At 40.9% G+C, this 21,101-nt stretch overlaps 2 protein-coding genes and 2 non-coding genes across 9 annotated transcripts; 1 reads left to right on the forward strand and 3 right to left on the reverse strand.

Moving 5' to 3' along the window:
* The first annotated feature begins 9 nt into the window (after positions 1-9).
* Positions 10-7,428, forward strand: mospd1 (motile sperm domain containing 1). 5 transcript variants are annotated; one of them, XM_042074503.1, is made up of 6 exons: positions 10-84; positions 3,064-3,374; positions 3,514-3,589; positions 3,665-3,966; positions 4,772-4,933; positions 6,837-7,428. In XM_042074503.1, exons 2-6 carry the CDS (start codon positions 3,221-3,223, stop codon positions 6,866-6,868), a joined length of 726 nt encoding a protein of 241 aa, XP_041930437.1. In that variant the 5' UTR covers positions 10-84; positions 3,064-3,220; the 3' UTR covers positions 6,869-7,428. The 5 variants fall into 5 exon arrangements, with proteins under 5 accessions (XP_041930437.1, XP_041930439.1, XP_041930436.1 ...); XM_042074505.1 differs by lacking the exon at positions 10-84 and adding an exon at positions 133-693; XM_042074502.1 differs by lacking the exon at positions 10-84 and adding an exon at positions 1,372-1,528.
* A 1,036-nt stretch (positions 7,429-8,464) lies between these two features.
* Positions 8,465-19,836, reverse strand: pabir2 (PABIR family member 2). Of its 2 annotated transcripts, none has more exons than XM_042074501.1 (10): positions 18,560-19,836; positions 18,232-18,310; positions 18,084-18,137; positions 16,444-16,487; positions 16,038-16,092; positions 15,545-15,646; positions 15,354-15,445; positions 14,719-14,783; positions 14,435-14,531; positions 8,465-11,046 (listed from the first exon to the last, which is right to left on the reverse strand). In XM_042074501.1, exons 1-10 carry the CDS (start codon positions 18,682-18,684, stop codon positions 10,911-10,913), a joined length of 849 nt encoding a protein of 282 aa, XP_041930435.1. In that variant the 5' UTR covers positions 18,685-19,836; the 3' UTR covers positions 8,465-10,910. The 2 variants fall into 2 exon arrangements, with proteins under 2 accessions (XP_041930435.1, XP_041930434.1); XM_042074500.1 differs by having other exon boundaries at positions 8,465-11,049; positions 18,560-19,828.
* LOC121695101 lies at positions 13,764-13,920 on the reverse strand. The gene has a single exon (XR_006026019.1). It is a non-coding gene; the product is annotated as a small nucleolar RNA U109 (small nucleolar RNA).
* On the reverse strand, positions 15,724-15,875 carry LOC121695102. The gene has a single exon (XR_006026020.1). It is a non-coding gene; the product is annotated as a small nucleolar RNA U109 (small nucleolar RNA).
* Positions 19,837-21,101: the final 1,265 nt, after the last annotated feature.

A 21,101-nucleotide genomic window follows, 5' to 3' on the forward strand; every position in this document is an offset into this window, starting at 1 on the left:
ATGCAATGAGGTCGGGAAGTGCTTCTCATCCGCCTAGTGTTCATTTCTCCGTTCTTGGCGAATTGGAGATCCACGGAGAGGAAGGTCTGTTTGTGTGTGTGTTCTGGACATAAGTAAATGTGCTCATAAATGTCAGAGAATGTTTGAAATACACACTGTTGACCTCTCTGCATGTATATGAATGTTGTATGTCGAACTTTAGAGCATCATTTGGATGTATCTGTGGATCCAATGTGTGATTATAAAGGACACCCCTCCTCCCATGTTCCCGTCTGTCTTGGTGGGGGTGGGGAGTGCTTGGTTCACAGTACGATTTTTATAATAATTGAGCCTCCCTTCAACCTTCCCCGTCTCTCTTGTTTATCTCTTCAGCGAAAGCAGCACATTGAAGCGCCATGTTAATTCCACTGCCTGAATGCGTGCCTGCACGTTCTCGAAACGGCAAACCATTGCGGGATCATGAAGGCTCCCTATCACGCTTTTCGATTTCTATTCAAGCGTCCCTGGTCCTTGAATTATCTATGCAACGGAATACATTCCCATCACCCACAGAATATTCGTTAACAGTGGGAGACGGCGCGGCCAGACCGTGTTTGATTCCCACACAAATGTCGTTATTTGAGAACGAAAACCATGTTTTAGCAGGACCCCAGGATTACCACGCGGTGTACATGTGAGAATATCTCACTTCTGGTAAGAACGTTAACATGAAGGGTGTTAAAAAGATACTTAATTGTTGTAATTAAAATATTAGTCACTAAACGTATAACCCCTCCCCCAATGAGCAACCTGTGTGCAGTAGAAAGCAAGCCTACTCAGAGGACCTCATGGAGTGACAATGGCCTTCAAGATGAATATGGAGCACATCGAGTGAAAACTACAAACTTATTGAGGCTCGCTTCCTGCAAATGATTACCTTACGACTTACCGCTTTGTGGTCTAGAAAACAAAACTTACATGCACTTTGTGCTTTTTTTATTTTCATTACAGATCTTACAGGAAACTTATGTGGGCTACACGTGTATTATGTGCGTTGTCATGTTGACAACAGGCTTTATGTGTGCATCTGACCATTTTACTGGCTACATACAAAATACAGTGGTGTCAGTGGGGAGAATTTAGATAACATAACAGTGAAGTTAAGAGCTAGCAGATCTGTCACATGGAGTCAATGGCTGTTTATATCAAATTCTGACAAATTAGCCAAGTAGCTATAAAATGAGCACCTTCTGCAACGTGTAATAAGGAAACGGGTTGAAATATGTGTACTTCGAGCACATTTTCCACAAAGCTACAAGCTGCATTTCTAAAATCTCTGATTTGAAAATGTTTAAGATAGTAAGAGTACAGTGTGTACATCAATGTATGAACGTTGGTTACGTCATTGAACTGCTCTGGCGGAATTCCTGAGCCCTCCACTATCCCAGCATTCACTAAGCAATCTGCAGCATACTGACAAAGAAAACAGAAAAACAGGGTGGGATTTGCACAATATCTGACTTTCACAAGAGGTACAGACAAGATTAAGGTAAACACTGTTTATAAGGCGTGCTCGTTATTATCCAGATCATTATATGACCTGTTAATGTCATTACATTTTGAACATAGAATAGTTAACAGACGTTTTAAAAGCTTGTCCATTCGTTAGCATGTCAGCTAGCACTATCGGCTATGTTTATTTCTACTCTTGCTGCACACCTAATATTAGCTAACGATAGCTAGCTATATTAGCCAGATTTGCTAGTTGTTTTGGTTATGACAGTTCCACCACATTAGTTGAAATAATCATGTACAGTATCACCTTAAAGCAAACGTTGGTGCCACATTCATGGGCAATTTCCCGAGATATATTCCTGTAACAGTTATTTCTCTGAACGGTTGTGAATTTCATATAGCTCTAGCTAACGTTAGCTAGTCAGGTAGCTATTATGTTTTCCACCAGGGATTTCATGTATGTACACCTGCTAGTAGTGCTGTCAAGAAAACACACATTTGTATCTTATAATTACTGTAATGGCGTTTGTAAATGACGATGAAGACCTTAAATAAGTTTGCGATGACTAGCCGTTAATGTTACTCTTACTGAAACGTCTGTTTGGGAGGCTAATGTTAGCAGCATCTAACGTTCGATAGTTAACAGCTGTTCATAGCAATTTTGCCAGCTCAAGATTGTTAATAGCTTCTAGCTGTAATATGTTGCCTCAACTCAAACTATTCGTGTCTTGAAATGGAACTGCTGTAAATAGTTGAAAACAGTTTGTATATCATATGAATACATCCTAGTTTGATGTGTAATGGTTAAGGGATTCTCACGAGACGGGCAGTTCTACCGAGTAAACAAAAGGAAACCACCCAATCTACAATGATGATGGTGTATTCAGGCAGTCAATTCGGGTCGAAGGGGTTATCAGAGAGGGTTAAAGCGGATCTTTGGGGTTATGGATATAGATTTACCATTATTGGGGATGTATGTTGAATATTCGGGGGGGAAAAAGTTGTTCAAGTAGGAAACGCTAGAATTTATGAAATATTTAATTAGCAGGGTAACGAAATGTCCCATTCGAAGATACAGTGTCAGTTCATTGCTTGTTTCGATTAACAATAAGCCAGATGTATTTGCTTGCTTCAGTAAACAAGCTCACGTGATTAGCCACGTGGAGCCTTCAAAAGTTGTTTTCCTGAGAAGACTAACTGTTATTAAAAGTCATAAAGTCAACGACGTCATCGATTGGCTGTATTCCGTTTAATTTTGTCTTCTACCATATATTAACTACTCTTTCTGAACAGTTCTATTATGATAGTCGTTTTACAGTTATGCTGCCAATGTTCCGAAGTGGGGCAGGAAGTGTCTGTCTTGTAACTGTCGTGCTGCGCACCTGTTTACTGGGTGCAGCTTGTTTTCCTATTCTCAGCACTGTCGACTGTGATCACTATTGGTGCAACTGCAACCTTTTAAAACATCAACACATTTAAAACCTTTAATATCATAAATCACAATGTTTTGCCCTTTTATCATTGAGAGTGTTTGATATTCTGAGTTATGGTCCTTGTTTTATCTCTCAGGGTGCAAGACATGGTTTTAAGGAGCTGAACGGGTAAAGCTAGCTGCATCTGAAGGGAGGTTTCTGCACCTTCAGAGCTTAGAAACAGACAACCGCCCAGGTGGGGATTCCCAGAACGGGCAGGACACCGGGAGGAAGGAGAGCTCAGCTCCGAGTCAATGCAGCAGCAGAGCCGGCAGCCTGACCTCGTGGAAGGAAGCCTTCCCGTGTTTGTGTTTCCCACAGAGTTGTTCTTCTATGCTGATGAGCAAGCCTCCCACAAGCAGGTGCTCACCCTCTACAACCCTTACGAATTTGCCCTTAAATTCAAAGGTGAGTTGAATCTAGAACTACCAAGTTTCCCAACATATGTTGAAAGAGGGGAAATGACTCACTGTTCACTGTTGTAGACATTCTATGGTAAATACAGACTAGCACAGTTTTGGTTAACCATGGTATGTTGTTTTGCCAGTACTGTGCACAGCGCCAAACAAATATGCGGTGGTGGATGCCACAGGGGCCGTCAAACCACAATGCTGCGTTGACATGTAAGTGTTGTTGTTTTCTAATGTAAGAGTCTTCACTACATGCTGCGTGGCTAACCACACCACGTCTCTATTCAGCGTGATCCGACACAGAGACGTGCGTGCCTGCCACTATGGGGTGATCGACAAGTTCCGGCTGCAGGTGTCGGAGCAGAGCCAGAGGAAGGCTCTGGGCAAAAAGGAGGTGATGGCCACGCTGCTGCCCTCCTCGGCACAGGAGCCCCCAAACCCCCGGCCGCAGGAGGACGAGCGCCGCATGAAGGAGCAGCTGGCCGACAGCGTGTTCTTTGAGCAGACTGCATTCCAGACAGGTAACCCAGTGGCTGGGTTTTGGAGACTTAGAGGCACGGCAGCTAACTACAGAGCAGCTCGAGAGACTGGTAAAGTTGAAGGGAGGGGGGGTAAATTGCTGTTAATGTTGTAGTACTACTCTGCCAACACTAGATGGCACCAGATATCACAGTAAAGCAGTTCATATTAAAATGGCTGCTCACATTGTGAGCAAAACATTTTTCTTATCATTACAGACAAGAGACAGAGACACAAACAACCCTAAATTTGTGTTGTAGTGTTTTACTTTAGATTACTTACCATATTAATGTCATGCTGAAAAAATATAAATATAAAAAATCAACTGTGACAATCAGAAGGCATTAAAAAGACAGTGTTCTGGTCCCTTCATTATAATTTACAGAATGCTCAGGTGAACTGGTGAGCAATGTTATCTTTTCATAGCTCAGAATGACACAGTTATGTTAAGAGTTTTAATTTTTACCTATTGAATATTTTGATTATTGTGGATTGGTCCAAAACATAAGTAACTATAGCATTTAGTAGCTGACTGCTTGCAAATCACACAGGCTAAGCACTTTTGGTCTGGTTTTTGCCTATAAAATAAAGTTGTAATGAACAATTTACTTTAAATGGATATCAACTCTTTGTAAACACACTAAACTAATGGCTCAATATGTCAGAATGGAGTGGAGCAACATTTGGAAAGGATCTCTGAAGTCCTGTCAAAAAGAGCATAGATAACTTACCTGAGACTCATGTCTGAATTACCCAATTGGCTCTTGATGATGAAATGCCATCCTGAAATGTATGCTATCATCAGTTAGTTGTTTGTTTAAATGATTACAGGTGGTCAGCCTGAGTGACGTGTCTGTGTGTGTGTGCTTTGGACAGAGAGCCGTGCCGTGTCGGGTGGGCCGAGCCTCCTGACAGTGCTGCTGGGGCTGGTGTGTATGGCTGCCCTCATGCTGCCCACACTGGGCGAGCAGGAATCCACAGTGCCTGTCTACCTCCACTTAAGTGTTAACAAGAAACTTGTAGCTGCTTATGTTCTAGGTATGTAATGGAGAATGCATATATGCAACAGAAGTCTATGAATTGACCCTGTCACGTCCACTTCACGTTCACTACTACACGTACTATGTTGGCCTCAAGGTTATTTTTAAATACCACACAAAGTACATATTCCTCAAACTAATACTGAACTGAAGGCTGTTCAGTTTTTACTGACAAATAATACACAAGATGATTTACACTGTTGACACCAGGGCTTCAAACCAGATTTGTTTTTGTTTTTTTTTTCATTCAATTTGTTCCGAGCAGAATCAGTATTTTAACATTTCTGGTTTTGCGTTCCACCTTAAAATTACTGTTCCCCGAACCGGTTAGAACCAAATAAAAAAAAAAAATTAATAACGGTCCATGTAGGGCTATGTGACATGTCCATGTTCAGATGGCATAAAAATGTCTAGCCTGTATACATTGGAGTGTCCAATTTGTCCTTGTTTAAACTCATACACTTTTATACATTTAGGTTTTTTTCCTGTATACACGAATGAAGACATTGGTTGTTTATGCAAGGTTGTTTATTGTCAAACAACAACAAAAATGTTTAGGCTACTAAACAGCCTACAATAGCTTAATAGAGCATGGAGATAGCTAGTGATTTTCAGCATTAGTTCTAGTTTACATGACAGACTCAAACATTAATTAAGTTGATGTCTAAGACAAACATTTATAAGGTGCACAGTACAATATTTACCTCCTGGTTGCAAATAGGGAGACACATTTTACTTTAAGTTTAAAAAAAAGATATATATATTTATCCTTTGTTTTACCAGGGTAGTCACATAGAGACAGAGGTCTCTTTTAGAGGTTAACTCTATAGACTCTGTTCAATGCTTGCCAGCCAGCAAATCCACCATCCAGACATGTGCAAACTCTGGACCAGTTATCAAGCAGAAAATATTTGAATCATTGTAATAATAAAAGACCGATATTAACCGGTTACCATTCATTTCAAATACACACTTTTGTTTCAGAACATCCAAAAAAGTTTCTGGTTTCGTTTTTGTTCCTAGCAGTCTATCAATTGTTTCTGGTTTTCGTTTTCGTTCCATGAACCGGTTCAAAGCTTTGGCTGACACTGACCTCAGCTTATGTGTTGCTATACAGAAGATGAGTTCACAGTGCAATATTAGCATGATATGGTAGTCAAATCCCAATAGTCATGGCACTTATCGCAGAGCAGGGGGTTCCCTGGTATCCTGGCTAAATCCTCTAATCATCCCCCAGTGTAATTGGCTCATTCATTCGTTCCCTCACTCTCCACCTCAAGCTGGTGTGTGCTGAGTGTTCTGATGCATAATGGCTGCCTGCATCACCCAGTTGAGTGCTCCACATTGGTGGTGGTTAGTGAGGTTCCCCCTTTGATGTGAAGTGCTTTGGGTGCCCTGAAGCGTTCTATAAATGCAGAGTGTTGTTAGAATAGAGAGATGTGAAACAGACTGTAGGTAGATTGCAGCTTATTTCTCATACAGTGTTACCTTCAGCATACTGTACTGTTAAAAAAAAAAAAAACAATCAATACATAAGCACAGATTCTCCACATTTTATTTCATGTCCCATTGCTATTTTGCTCAGCTCTTGAATAAATGTATTACTCTTTTTCATTATCAGAATGATGATTTGTAGAACTGATCAACATAACTTGTAAACATCAGCCACTGCCATCGGCAAAATGTCATGTCGATAGCCGATACTAGTCCAAAAGGCTGATTCCGTTGTTGGGCCGATATATCAATTCAACCCTAATAAACAGAACACAATCCACCCAGTAACCACTCTCATGGCATCTGAGGGAGATCTGAGATGGTGACCCTTCAGGGTGTTTGTGTTGCTTGAGTAACTGTATAGCTTTTATGTGTAAAGTATGTAAAGAATATGCATTTTTTTGCAGGTCTTCTTACAATGGTCATCCTGCGGACATGAAGCAATGCAAAAACGTGACCCTCAATCAAGAGAGGGGTAAAGAAGAACAGAATGGGGAAAACGTGCAGGGGGCAATGAGGGACTCCCCTCCGCCATTTTAACTGCTTACAAAAACATAAACGACAAACACAAACTCATACTGTACAAACCACAAACGCTGAGGCCGTGGGAGGGAACTTCTTCGTGTGGGAGTGTGTTGTCCAGACACAAGCACTGACTGAGCCTGGAGCACAGGCCCGGCCAAGGGGTTGGGCGCGGGTGCTTTGTGTGAAATCATGAGGGGGTGGGCGATGGGATGGGATACATTAAATTAAACATGTTTGTTTTACTCCATATTCTTGTGTGTTTTGTGTAGTTTAATAGGCCTTGCATTATCTTGGACAACTGTGCCAGGTTAAATGCACTAGTAGTCACTCACCAGGCCAGAAGCTTGTATTTGGCCTTATTTACACAGGTCATGCTCTGCACTCTTTACTCAATCACTTGTTACTTGCTACATCTGTATCTAAGAAAACTCAACTAAATAGTTCTTCTATACAAATAAAGTAAAGCTTTCTAAAGGATGTGTCAATATGCATAAATTGGAATGTTGCGTTCACCAAATGTTTTTAGGTAGTTAGGGCAATGCTTGAAAGTCTTGGATGAATGGATGAAACATTTTCATAAAACAGTCAACTGATCTAGCAATATCCTAGTATACCGTGGCTTAAATGTTCTCCCCATTAAATGTTTGTGTGTCAATTTTATAAATGGGTTGTTGTATGCTTGTTTATCTAAATCAGCTGTCTGGTTTAAAACCTGAGTAAGTTATTGAAAGCTCTTCTAAGTAGTTGCCCTTCACAAGTCTGATAAAAAAGGGGTCGGGAAGTAGCCAGACGCCTGGGAAGAAGTGTTCCAAAAGTGGCAGTGAGAGAAATATGAAGATTCTCTCCACGATATGCCCAGAGCAGTAGGCCTATCTGACCTGAGTGTAAGGATAGTCTGCAGATCATCTGCAATTATTTCCAATGACCCTCTACAACATAATCTTCTCAAGAAACTTGGGCTTGAGCTTACCGGGGGAAAAAAAGTGTCATAATGACTTACTAAATTACAGGAAAAACCAGAGCCAAAATGCCCTCTTCATATGCTTCCGGTAGTCAAATACATGGATAACCATGAAAAAAAGGAAATCTATCAAGTGCAGTCCAGTGCTGCTGTCTGGAGGAAATGTCAGGCCATTCAGAACTGTGTGAATTTGAATTTGAGTCACTGTCCTCAATGGGGTGCTTCAGTTGACTTCTTCGTGCAACTAGATACTTCAACTTTAAGCAACCCTGTGTAGTTATTTTACCTTAAAATAACGACTTCAGACTTATTTTGATGCTACACTGACCTACAATTAAGAATTCAATTCTGACATTGACGGTGCCTGTCAGCAACACCTGGTACTGCACTAACACGGTTTTCAAGGGCAGAAGAATGACTTTTAGCAGATTTTAGATGAATTGGTTATCCCTAGTGCTAAAAGGGTATCCAGTATGTCACAAACATACAAAAAGGGGATACTCTACATTGCATCTAATGTGAAAATGAGTACAATTCAAAAGCTGGAAGTGGTTGACAAATAATTTATTTTGCCATGTGAGCATCGCTACCATGCTGGAGGCCCTGGGTGAGCGTTTGTCCTTTGGGGACATGAGAGGACAGAGTGTGAAATCCAATCACAACTCCTCTTCCACTCTGCAACTTGACACCAGAAACACACATACACACGCTGAGACACACACATTTTAAGTCACAGTGTGTTACGCTCGAGGCATGAGGACAGTTTCAATGTTTGACAATTAAATAATAAATGAATGACTCCACAGGACAAAAAACAGGAAAAAAAATACTGGAAATGACAAGAATAGCAGTCAACAACCACGACAACAAGGCTGATGACCTGTAGTCCCTTTCTTCTCCTTTTTGTTTACCATTAAACTGAAACGCCAATGCTCTTGTTTGCTTAGCATATTACAGAAGAAGAAAAAAAATGCACTCAATTTAATTCACTTCAATAAAATAGGGTTTTACAATCACTTCCTTGCACATAAAAAGACTTTATGATACGTCATACCATGCTTCAACATGTTTGAAAAGAAAAACAAAAGAAGTCCAATAAGACTGATTTATAAAAGCATCTTTAAAAAACTAGGTAAGAACTAAAATAACTACAACCCAAATGAATAATCATACAACTTTCACAATTACAGCTGTACAACTCATATAATCTCTCTCTCTCTCTATATATATATATATATATGTATACCCTTATATACAGGCCTGTTGAATGGCACAGTTTTTCATGAATCAGTAGATGACCCCATTGACCCCTACAGAAGCAGACATCCAGCTCTGTCAGCACGGGGGGACTAATTGAACACTTAGGTCAGCCTCAACACCTTGTTCATTAGAACCTGATGGCCCTGAATGTGTTAACGGCTCTTAACTGCACCGGCATCAAATATTAAAGCTGTGCTCGTCATGACAGCAGTAGCATATCAACTCTTTGAGTCTCATGTTGTATAGAGTGGCCTGCCATTTGAAATAGTTCAGGAATGGCCATTTGGGTTAACAGCACACACCTATTCTTCTTTTAAGCAATCAGGTAAGTGTGTTTGAAACTGCACCGTCCGCACCACATAGTTTGTACACAGCAAACAAGTCTTCCAGGAGAGAGAGAGAGAGAGGATAGGAGGGAGGACCTAATATGGTTTTCACCCAATTTGTTCTTCCTGACTGCTTGTTGAGCTGGAAACTCTGGCTGTGCTGAAGTGGTGAAAGTCACACTACCGTTGGTGACACCTGAGCCCGCTGTAGTGTTGTCATCCTGAAATTAGTGGTACCCCCTTCTTACACACACACACACACACACACACACACGTTTAACGGCATTCTTTATGGAGATTTGCGCAATGCAACTGGTGGTGTGTGACTACATCCGTATCACTATGCTGGGAAATACAGTTGTCGAGAGGAAGGCCAGGCAAGCAGAGTGAGAACATGGATCTCCCCCACCTCCCTCCCTCCCTCACACACACACACACACAAAGCTGTTTTCTTGCTCCCCACCCACATCTCAATATCAAGAGAGGAGCCCTTCTTCCATGCTCAAAGCTTTAGGTGGAGAAAACCAACACTCGCCCATCTGTGCTCCCCTGGAAGCACAATCGCATTGAGGTGCTAAACAGCTCCACCAGAGAACAATTGTCTCTTCACTAAGCGAGCCAAGCTCTGGGCTCTGCCTCAGTCAGAGTGGATAATAATAAACTAATTAGAATAATTGATATTCATCATATTTACACATTACTTACAAAACCAAACCAAAACACAAAAGTAGCAACAAAAAAAAAAAAATAAGTTAAATCTTTTTTGTTTTTCTTTTAAGCAACACAATGTAGGCGATTTGTGCATGTCCAAAGACAGACCTGGATTTTTAATCGCCACAGGGGTTCTTACAATCACTCTTTTTCCAAGACATAAAAAAAAAAATAATAATAATAATAATAATAATAATAAATGTACACACCAAGAGGACTCAATTTAGCAGAAAGATCATGTATCCGAACCCTCTTCTCCACATGTAGGAATCACTGTAAGGAAAGGATGCAGGGGCGGATGACCCGCAACACTCGGGGATAAGCCTTCGCACCGATTTTTACATCCATATTTTATAGCAGCTGGTGCGAGGGTAGCGTCCATGTGCCATCTCACACACGCAGGCGTAGCTGCAGTGTCCCAACACAAGCCCTTCTCCTGGTCGGCTTTGCCTTTGTTCTTTTCACATACAGAAAAACCCAACAGGTTTCCCACCACAGACCAGACCTCCATCTCCACCATCATGAGGATCTAAGGGGTGGGAGGGATGAATGATCAAACCCCGAAAGTACTGGTGCTCAGAGACAGGGTGATGAGGATGCGATGTTCAGGAGAAACGGGGGCGGGCGGGGGGGGTCCATCAAACCTCTCCTGCTGTCCAGCAGCACCCCCACCTCTGCTGTCTGTCGATGTTGCCGGTTCACTTGGGGGAGCGGTCCTGCAGGGGCGTGAAAGGCGAGCCGCTGGGGGAGGGGGACACACCGTCCATCTTGGCCGGGGAGCCGGAGGAGGAGCCCACGCTGCTGAGGCTGCCGTCCAGCAGGTCGGAGGACAGGCTGCTGCCGGAGAGAGACGACAGCACTAAACTTCCACACACTCAACAGTCTCTCTAATCAATATGCACTGTAGGCCTGTCCCTTCAAAAATGATAAAGTATAGGACTGACGTTGAGTGTTAAAATATCAATAAGGCAGGGGAAAACAATCAACTGAATGAACTAGAGTGCATTTGAGCAAATGCAAAATGTGGCAGATGCATCTTCGGCAGTTGTAAACACTGGTGTCATTCAATGACAAATCAGACGTCTGCTAAAAGTGTGTAATAAACGAGGAGGCTGTAGGCTACAGTGATTATAAAATAGGTAAGAAGCGTTGTTGGGCATAAGCCCCTAAAATCTCAGTTGTTGTGGAGCATTTGTGACCCGTGTCCTTGCAGGGCCTTTTGCTTTTCTATAACCGTTTAGAACCGTTTTTAATGCACATTTTAAGTAGTACTTATACTAGCATTTATATACTATAATATATAACTTATTTATATACTATAATTATAACTTATACTAGTGTAGTGCCCATTCAAACATGCTATTCCTGTAGAAAACCCGTAGCCCAATTACATGCACACAGGTAGGCCTGCTTTAAAAATAGGATGAAAGGGGAAAAACATCATTCCAGCTAAGCATTCAATAATGAATATTGAATATTATATTAAAATACATTATAATAAGTGTGCAGTGAGTATGTGAGCATGGCTGCACGTGATATTTTTTACAGATCAAAATGACATAAGCCTAACGGCTGTTTTGAGTTAAGGCTATATGTTTATTGAATAACTTGACGATGGAGAAGACAAACCATTTTGTGGAATGATGAATCATCTGAAATTTGCAACATATGACTCAAAGACAATCTCTGGTAGCCTATAAGTTACATCACACTGTCGGCCACTTGTCTATAGTGGACCAAAATGACATAAGCCTAAAGCTTTGATTTAAGGCTATATGTTTAGCCTATTGAAAAACTTGATGATCTAGATTGCGATTTTAATGACACATTTTAGTTTTCAATCTGCCAAGCTGAAGAGCTGGTGTCTGTTATTGCTTGTGCAAATATAAAAAAATGTAGACTGAGTTATGACAAAACCATAACTGTGGTAGTAAACAAACTAGATCCTAATACAAGGCTATTAAACATATCAATCACAATAACTGACTATGCTGGCGACCCAAATAAAACCTCCTGCGAGCCGGTCATTGGGAACCAATGATCTAGAAGACAAACCATTTTGTGGAGTGATGCATCATATGAAATTTGCAAACAATGTCACTCAAAAACAGTCTCTGTTCTGAAACATCCTTAAATTCAGGACCATTATTGCTCACCTTGCATTTGGAATTGTTGTTTGTTTATTCAAAGTCAAAAGTCCAAAGTAGCCTGGGCTATTCGAAGTATCCATTTACTAGCCGTATTTGTTGGTGTGTTGCAAAATTTGCGGAATCATTTTATGCAAGCAAACCGCATACAGAGACATTGCTTATTGTTGAGGTCAGACATCATAACCATCCAAACATGACTTTCTACCCGTGTTAATGATTCAGTGCTGCCAAAACTTCAGCCCACTCTGTCTCTGGTCCTGGACTGTGCTGTGTGAGAGGGGGAGTGGCTACAGTAGAGTGGCAAAAGCCAATGTATGCTTCTTTTACAGATATATTTTGCATTTCTTGTCCAAACAATCGGACAAACGGTTTGAGAGATATGCTAATAACAGACAGAAAAACGTTGCTGTAATTTATAGATAGATAAGAAATTCTGACTGGAAACACTTGAAATTCGCATTAAATCTTCTTATGCGCATAGAAATGGTAATTCGCTAGAGGGAGTGGATTAACTCTAGATTTGCATAAGTATAACACGATTAAAGTTGATGGAAACATTTGTACCAGAATGTTTCCGTAAAAGGTCCTGACGACCTTGCCTTTTGATCCCACAGCTGATTAGAACGCTTCCCTAACGCTTCCCTAGGGGGTTTTCAATTTTAAACTCGCATAACACAGTGGATGGAAACACATACAGATGTGCATATACTTGAGACGAATTTTCATGAATGCACATAGAATATGCAAATGAGCTGAATGGAAACCGTGACATTTGCCTGGTCAGCCTACTAACTGACTAGACAGTCCAATGAGATAATTCGAACAATTTGCTTATAGTTGGCTACATTGCACAGCATTTCAATCCACTCTCATGGACACTCTTTTTAACAGCCTGTCAAAATGAGGTGTGTGGCATTATGTGAGGGGGAAGAATCATCTTGAAACAGCAGCCAGGCTCCTTTGTATATCTATGACCTTTGACTGATCATTTAGCCTAAATGAATACATTTTTATAGTTTTATACTTTATAGTAGATTGCTACTGAACTATATTTTAACAAAAAACATCATAACGCTGATGATTTTCTAAGATGTCTCTAAAATACAAGACCAATGCACTGGATCATGGCAAACGTGTTGCCATAGCCAAATTGTCCATATGACCAAATCCCCATGAGGAGATGCAGTGTCAAAATGTATAGTGACACACTTAATGAGAACATTAACTTCTCTATTAAACCTGAGGAATAATAATTAGTGAGAAGGAGACGCCAGTGCAGCTCAGATGTCTTCTTAGTTTTCTTTATGAGGAATAATAATTATTATTGTATTATGAAATGTGTCAGAGTTACACAGAAAAAAAAGAAAAAAAAAAACATTTATAGAAACGATAAGAAATAAGAAATGTGGGAGTTTTATACTACCGACACAGCCTGTTCTTGAGAGGCTGGTGGCCCTGTTAACTCCATGTTTTTATAGCATGCTTTTTAACCCCTTCATCTCATTGTGTGGAGAGAGGGAGAGTTATTTGCAGTGGTAAACCCATTGCATGCATGCAGATACCCTCTATGGCCAACATGGCCACTGGATGAGTACTACACATTAAGGGTGTCAACACACCTGGGAATCGAACCCGTGACCCTGGTGACAATCGAGTGATGCTCTACCAGGTGAGCTAGGCCAGCTCCCTAGTACACTGTGCAAGCATCCACCATAGCACCAATGACTGTAAAAAACATGAACACTCAGTACTGAGTGAAGCTGGCACATGGAACTACAAAATGGCTGATATTGAACCAATTATGGTGTGTTCTGGGCAGATATTACTTTAGATTTTTTGTTTACTATGTATGCTGTGGCTCCAAACAGCATGTACTGCACAGCCTCTGGATTTTCCCAATATGGTGAACGGTCTCCATTGCACACTTGTTTAAACAATATAGGTCATTGTTGTGTCCAAGAAACACAAATCTAAAATGTACTCTTCCACTTTAAAAGGGCAAGATGCGGTTTTGGGAATCTTCCATACAGGACTTGGAGGGTGCAGTCAGCACTGTGGTAGGAGACACTTACCAAGAGCCAAGTTCTGGCAAATGCGACACTTCTGTGGACAACATGGTAGTGGTCCCCTGAAAGAGCCTTTTGGGTGGGCTCTCTGTTTCCATCTCCCCTGGAAAGACAGCCAGTCAGCAGTTAGTAAAGCCCAGACATAAATCCATGCAGGAGCCACCTCAACATAAACATGTAAACAAACAAACCGACTGACACATTCCACCAGTTACCTTTTCACAGCTTGATACTGCCTAGCATCTAATATCTTCTACACATGGCAGACATAGAAGTCCAGGCAGACTCACCTTTACGCTTGAGTGGACCGAGGATGCTGGGCCGTATGCAGTTGATAGGGCTTTGGCTTCTACGGCTACAAACACACAAACTCTTAACATTACCAGCTGTTGTTTACATTACATTGTTTGCATTTACATTTATTCATTTGGCAGATGCGTTTATCCAAAGAAAACCTGTCCTTCTCAACCGCATGGGATTTAACACTACAGAAATGATTTCAGGGACATTTGTGGAAAGTCAACATGCCGCACAAATCTGTTTGGAAAGGAAAACTTTTCAGTCTTGGCTATATAACCATGCTTGATCCTTTCAGTCAAAGTATCCTTATGTTCAACTGAAGTATCTTAAGTCCAGTTCATGTATCCTTATGCAACAAGTTATGGAGGCTAATCTAGTAGATAAATAGCTAGCTATGTGTGTAGTACAGTATGTAACAACATCAAATCAAATACAAAGCGAGTGAGATGGAGGGAGAGTGAATGCGTTTTAAAGGCCAAGTGGAGACTGCACATGCACATTATAGATTACAACTGACCTGACCAGGTATCTCCAATCACACTCTATAGTGACCAGCTCTAGGCCTCTAGTCCTCGCTCAACCAGAATATACCACAATGTGAAAGACGTGTTCCAGTCTAACTTACACAGTCTGCAGGCGCCTTGTTGGGCTTGGAATGGGGCTGGGGGTCAAGCCGTTGCTGCTCACCAGGATTTGCAGGGAAGGGGAGAAACATTGCTGTGGGAAGAAGAGAAGATGGTGGGAGATTTGACAGACATACATAATGGGTAAGCATTTTCTTTCCATTTTAAAATGCTCAGTGTAGACTGAACCAACCTTCTTCAGCATCCCTCGAGTAGGGGATGGAGCAGGCGACACTGGCACAAAGTCAATCCGCTTTGGCGATGAGGAAGAAGACTTCTCCAAGTCATTGTCACTCTGTAAAGGGAGAGGAGTTATCAGACACAGATGTTCACAATGCATCAGATCATGGACAGGTTCAGAAGCACAGTCATAATTGTTGGAGTTTTATACTACCAACACAGCCTTTTCTTGAGAGACTGGTGGCCCTGTTAACTCCATGACTCTGTAGCATGCTATTTGGAGCCCACCACCATTGTGCAAGGTAAGGGATCATGAGCTTTTTTTAGCCCAGCATAGCATGCAGATATGACAGACCAGTGTACCATGGCAGGCATTTGGTATAATTTTGTACATAGACATTTTCTATTATGCAGAGCAATGTGGCCAGGCCTCAATGCTGTAGCATAGGTGACTTGACAATGACTTCACAATGGGGTAATCATGCATCCAACCATGACATGCTTACCAGACTCAGGCTCTCCTCCCAAGACTGACTCATCTGCATAGCTGTCTGGACTTCCCTTTAGAGAACAAAATAGAGAGGGTAAATGAAGACTTCACAAACAAACAAATGCAAAATAAACACTTCTACACTTGTAAATCAGAACTACCAATAGCTTGGGTATGGTTGGGTACCGTAATTTCCGAACTATTGGCCGAGGTTTATACATTACTTTTACAGAATTTCTTCAGCTATGAGGTTAATACACAGGGGCAGTTAATATGGTATTAATATGGTTTTGTTTTTTTAAACTTGCATAAAACACTATCCTGTGGTTAATACACAATGCAGTTAATACACAGGATATTACTGGTTAATTACATTGGCAACACAAATGACACTATAACAAGACGAACACCTCTTTCCTTACCGTTCATGTGCAGTCTCTCTGTTCATTACGTCAACTCCTTCCTCCTGTGGGTCAATTATTATTACAAATCATGTAAAGTTTTAGTTACATGCTATATCTGGTTAATGGTGCTACCTTTAAAAACATCTAAGCAAAGTCATTCAACAGAAACCCCTAGAACAGTGTTTCTCAAAGTGTGGTCAGGGGACCACTGGTGGTCCGCAAGCGGTCCCAAGTGGTCCGTGAGCAGACGTGAGCAACTTGTATGTAAATCCAAACAGTTTTGCAACATGCCTATGTAAGCTACGCCAGTTTAAATCATATGAATCCTCTGACACAATAAGCAAGGTGCAAAGACAATAAGCAAGGTGGTTCAGTGAGTAGGCCTATTGTGTAATATACTGCTGAAGGGCCCAGGGCCATTGAACTGTTTAATGCGTCACTAAAGGGAAGAGGAGAGATAGACTTCTCTGCTTAGTCTGTCTGCCTCTCCACGTTTGAGTACTGACTGCCCACTACTGCTTTACTACTGTTTTACTAATGTCCACAACCTAATGTTTTTACTACTGTTTTCCTGCTACACTGTTTTTCATGCTATATTAGCACACATGCTCAATGGCTTCTGCTACAATACTGAATGGCTGTAACCCTATTACCTCAACCTGTTCTTGCACTGACAGTTTTTTATATTACCTTGTCTACATTATACTTCACTTTCCCATTTGTCCATATTATTTATGCTGGTCTCTAGACCTTATTATTGCACTGTTGGACTACTTTTTGCACCTTCACCATGACACTCACTCTCTTGAGCACCTTACCATGCACACATAACTAAAGGACTACTGTTGGTCTACTTTTTGCACCTTCACCATGACACTCACTCTCTTGAGCACCTCACCATGCACACAGAACTACAGGCCCTGTCACTACAAGCGTCTCATGCTTTATCACCCTCAAGCACACTGGATTTTTTACATTTAATTTATATAGTATATTTAGTATTTTGTTTTGTTAGTTTTTCTTATCTCCTACTGTCTCTATTGTACAGTGGAGTTTGGTTATATGTTTATACTTATATTTACCATTTCTGCTGTAAGTGCATGTTGTGTGATATCTGTATGCTACTGAGACTTCCTGAATTTCCCCTTGGGGATCAATAAAGTATCTATATATCTATATATCTATCTGAAGTAGATCTACTTTTTTATTTTTAGCTAGGTGGTCTGTGAGGGTTTTTTTATTGGTTAACTGGTCCTTGGTCTGAAAAAGTTTGAGAAACACTGTCCTAGAAGATGTTTAACCAGCTGCTGTCCAGAGTGTAGATGTATTTACAGACATATCCACATCTCTAGTGTCAGTGAGCACGAAATGTGGTGTTGGAACGTGGTACTACTAAGCAGTCTACTCTCACAGACGGCATGCTTTCAGCACTCCACAATCTGATTTTAGCATGGCTCTCAATAACCCACACTCCCCATGAGGAAAGGAGGTCATCTTCTGCCATGCATAAATAGCTGATTATCCAGCTCAGATATCAAACAGAAATACACTATGTACACTGTGTTGGTACGATGCATAACTGACATATCCAATGGTAGTCCACTATGAAGGTCTATGTTTTTCTCACTGGTAATGCTAAGGCAGAAGTTCTTGTGTACCTGTTTAATCTGATAGAGTCTGGTGCTAGGAACCCGGATAGGCGAGGAGGGAATCTGTAAGGCAAAAGCAGGTTGAGAGATTACCAACCGAGCAAACTTATAAAAAAAGAAACTTTGAAGGAATGATAGAATCATTATAATCCAGTACCACATTAGGGCGGTTGACAACAGTGGTGCTATTTCTCCTACTTCGCAGGTTCTCTCTCTGAAACACCTGTGAGCTGTCACTGAAAAACAAGGCAGAACAACATACATGACACATAGTTTCTCAGGCTATATATATTTAGGCTTCACACTTTACACAAAGATAACAGATAGGTTTTCCGAGAAAGCAAATATTACCAGAAAGTGTCCACAAACAAAAAAGCATGATATTTTTATATGGGCTTACACAAACTGATTTTACAATAGATAAATTGTAAAGCATTTACAACCAACTCATTAAACGTTACAGAAAAAAAACAAAGATATCAAACCTTAGGCCGTTTATCATAGGAGCACTGTTGGATCGCCTCAAATGCCCGTCGCTTTGGACAAGGGACGATGGTATTTCGAGGTCAAGTTCCATCTTCTCTTGGGACATAATTTCTTGATCATTCATCTATTTTGTTTCTTTTTGGAGTTAATATTTTTTAGATAACGTTACGACTGCAACGTTCCCGACTGAGTTTTGAACTACCGTAGCGAGCTACATCGTTGCTAGATATGTTATATGTGCCACAAATTTCGTGAAAGATTTACATCTGTAGCTCATGCCTACACAGCGTAGCCTATTGAAAAGTAGAAGTTAGAATATCTTACTTGCTAGCAGCTACCTTTTACTTGCTTGAAATGTCCCAGCTTAACATATCTCTTTTGCCAATGATAAAACAAATGGCTCTATATTCATCGTTAAATAAGTGAATAGGCTTAGATGTTTGGGTAGCAGGATAACTAGTGTCAAGCCTATGAGTCTTCAAATTAATTTAGAACATTCATGGTCAGGTTCTTATTCAATTTAGTTGCGTCAACACTCTAGTCAAAAATAAAGCCGATGTGAATATCAGACGCTAGTAGATGTGCAAAGGCTAGCGTCCAGTAAGCAAGCTGACTAGCTAGAAGCTACTTCTAAATGGAATGAACAGTCCATGCACAACTTGGCTAGTAGGCCAGTTAACTAGCTAGGCTAGCATCCTTAGCTGTGGGGAAAAGCTAACTGCACTCCAACTGAACAAGCTCATTAAGAGATTTTCAACCAGTCTTAATGTTAAAGTAAGCTGACAAGCCGCTTAAAGTTGCATTCATAGAAAATTATCGTGAATACTAGCCTACACTGTTTTGTAGAGCAATCGTACAGTGCAGTGGGTTTTGTAAGGCACACAAATGTTAGTAACTTAACAGAAAGAGAAATCAAGCTGGGTAGCCAGGGTAGCTTTTCAGCTAGCTAACAAATTAGCCAGTAATGCTGATCTTGCTAGCTGTACTAGTGCTAGCAAGCTAACCAAGATGCTACATTACCGTTAGCGCATCAAACTAAAGCGATTCTGTGATACTCCGACGCCCACAATGTCAATGACTCTATACGAAAAAGGCGATAACAATGTCCAGACTGCAGCCGCTACCGAAAACCCACAGCCTCAACCAAACTTCCCGCCCCTTTTGCTACATGAGGTTTGACCGACGGGGACATAGTCCAAGCAGGATCGCAAAAAGTGCAGGCGTGCCTTTGTTGAAGCAGCAGTAGTAACCAATGCTAGGCCAGAATTTCACAGCACTTCCGGGAGACGCTAGGTTCATACGTCAGACGATGCCGCCTGCGCACGCGTACAAGGGCACAGTTTGTACACTTACACTTGGGTTGGTAATCTTAACATTTTACTTAAACAGTATAATTTTATTAGTTTGGTTAAAACCACACTCACTCACTTCGTGAATAGATATCTAGGTAGGCGTGGTCAGGCTAGAATTTTACTAGTGATTCTGAGTAAATTACACTGTATTGCTGGGAATAATATATTTTAGGTTTGATAAGTTAATCATGAATGGCCTAATTAGTCCAATAGTAAGGCTTTGTTAGGTTGACAGAGAATATAAATATTTTTGTTGCTATGATTATTCTTTAAAGGGAGCCGTTTTTGAATTGTATTCTGTGTTTGGGAGGGAAATGTGGGGTTCATTCAACTTGATCTTAAGATAACCCAAACAATTGAGTATGAGCATCTTCGAAATATAATAACCATAACCAATTGATCAGTGCTGTCTTTCAGTTGCAACAGTGCTCAATCTCAAAGGGGTTCATCCCAGGGCTATGGAAAGCCAGACAGAGTTGACAGAGTGTATTGACTGAGAGAAATTTGACTATGATGTTTTCTTCAGTACAGTCTCTATCTGATGTAGGTAATTTTCCATTCTACACTGCAGATGTCACCTTCAGAAACCTTTTCAATCTGTTGAACTTCTCTGACATCTTTAATTTTATGATTCACTAAACTAACTGGGTAGTTATGGTGGCCTACAGACAGCCTGTTCTAAATTGAATTAAGCTGTCCTATGCCGCCCATCTTTAAACTGCAACAGTGAGCAAGTGAGAGAGAGAGAGCAGATAGAAGAAGTAAATTCACTGCTGTTTGTGTTTTCATTCCTTTCAAAATGGTGGCACACTTATTTCCCCATAGTCCAGCTTTGCATATTTTTTGCCTTTACAGAGAGCACTGGCAATGTGCTATGGTAGTCACATGTTCTTTACAGCTCACTGCATGGGCTTCTGTCTGGCATCAGACAATGTTTCTTTTCTCTGGCACTAATGAGAGACACAAGTTGCAGAGCCAGGCAACTGAGGGGTCATTACTTAGGTCAGATGATGCTAACATTGGACACAGCAAACCAGTAGCAGAGTGACATTTTGGTGTTGTGGGAATCCCCTTACATGTATTGTTCTTATGCATTTAGCTGTCAACATTTAAAATAATTCCACTTCAGATATTAGTTCATAATTGTACAAGTGAACAGACAGGCACCATCTCACTACAAGATCTGCAC

The sequence above is a fragment of the Alosa sapidissima genome, chromosome 20, assembly GCF_018492685.1.
Source record: "Alosa sapidissima isolate fAloSap1 chromosome 20, fAloSap1.pri, whole genome shotgun sequence".
In the NCBI taxonomy this organism is placed as follows: Eukaryota; Metazoa; Chordata; class Actinopteri; order Clupeiformes; family Clupeidae; genus Alosa; species Alosa sapidissima.

Excerpts from the sequence above, each read along its gene's own strand:
- mospd1 (XM_042074503.1), top strand. The coding sequence starts at position 3,221 with ATGCAGCAGCAGAGCCGGCAGCCTGACCTCGTGGAAGGAAGCCTTCCC. Across the intron at positions 3,590-3,664 it reads CCACAATGCTGCGTTGACAT|CGTGATCCGACACAGAGACG; the intron begins GTAAGTGTTGTT and ends GTCTCTATTCAG. Across the intron at positions 3,967-4,771 it reads CAGAGCAGCTCGAGAGACTG|AGAGCCGTGCCGTGTCGGGT; the intron begins GTAAAGTTGAAG and ends TGCTTTGGACAG.
- pabir2 (XM_042074500.1), bottom strand. The coding sequence starts at position 18,684 with ATGAATGATCAAGAAATTATGTCCCAAGAGAAGATGGAACTTGACCTC. Across the intron at positions 14,784-15,353 it reads ACAAGGCGCCTGCAGACTGT|CCGTAGAAGCCAAAGCCCTA; the intron begins GTAAGTTAGACT and ends GTGTGTTTGTAG. Across the intron at positions 14,532-14,718 it reads CGGTCCACTCAAGCGTAAAG|GGGAGATGGAAACAGAGAGC; the intron begins GTGAGTCTGCCT and ends CTGTCTTTCCAG.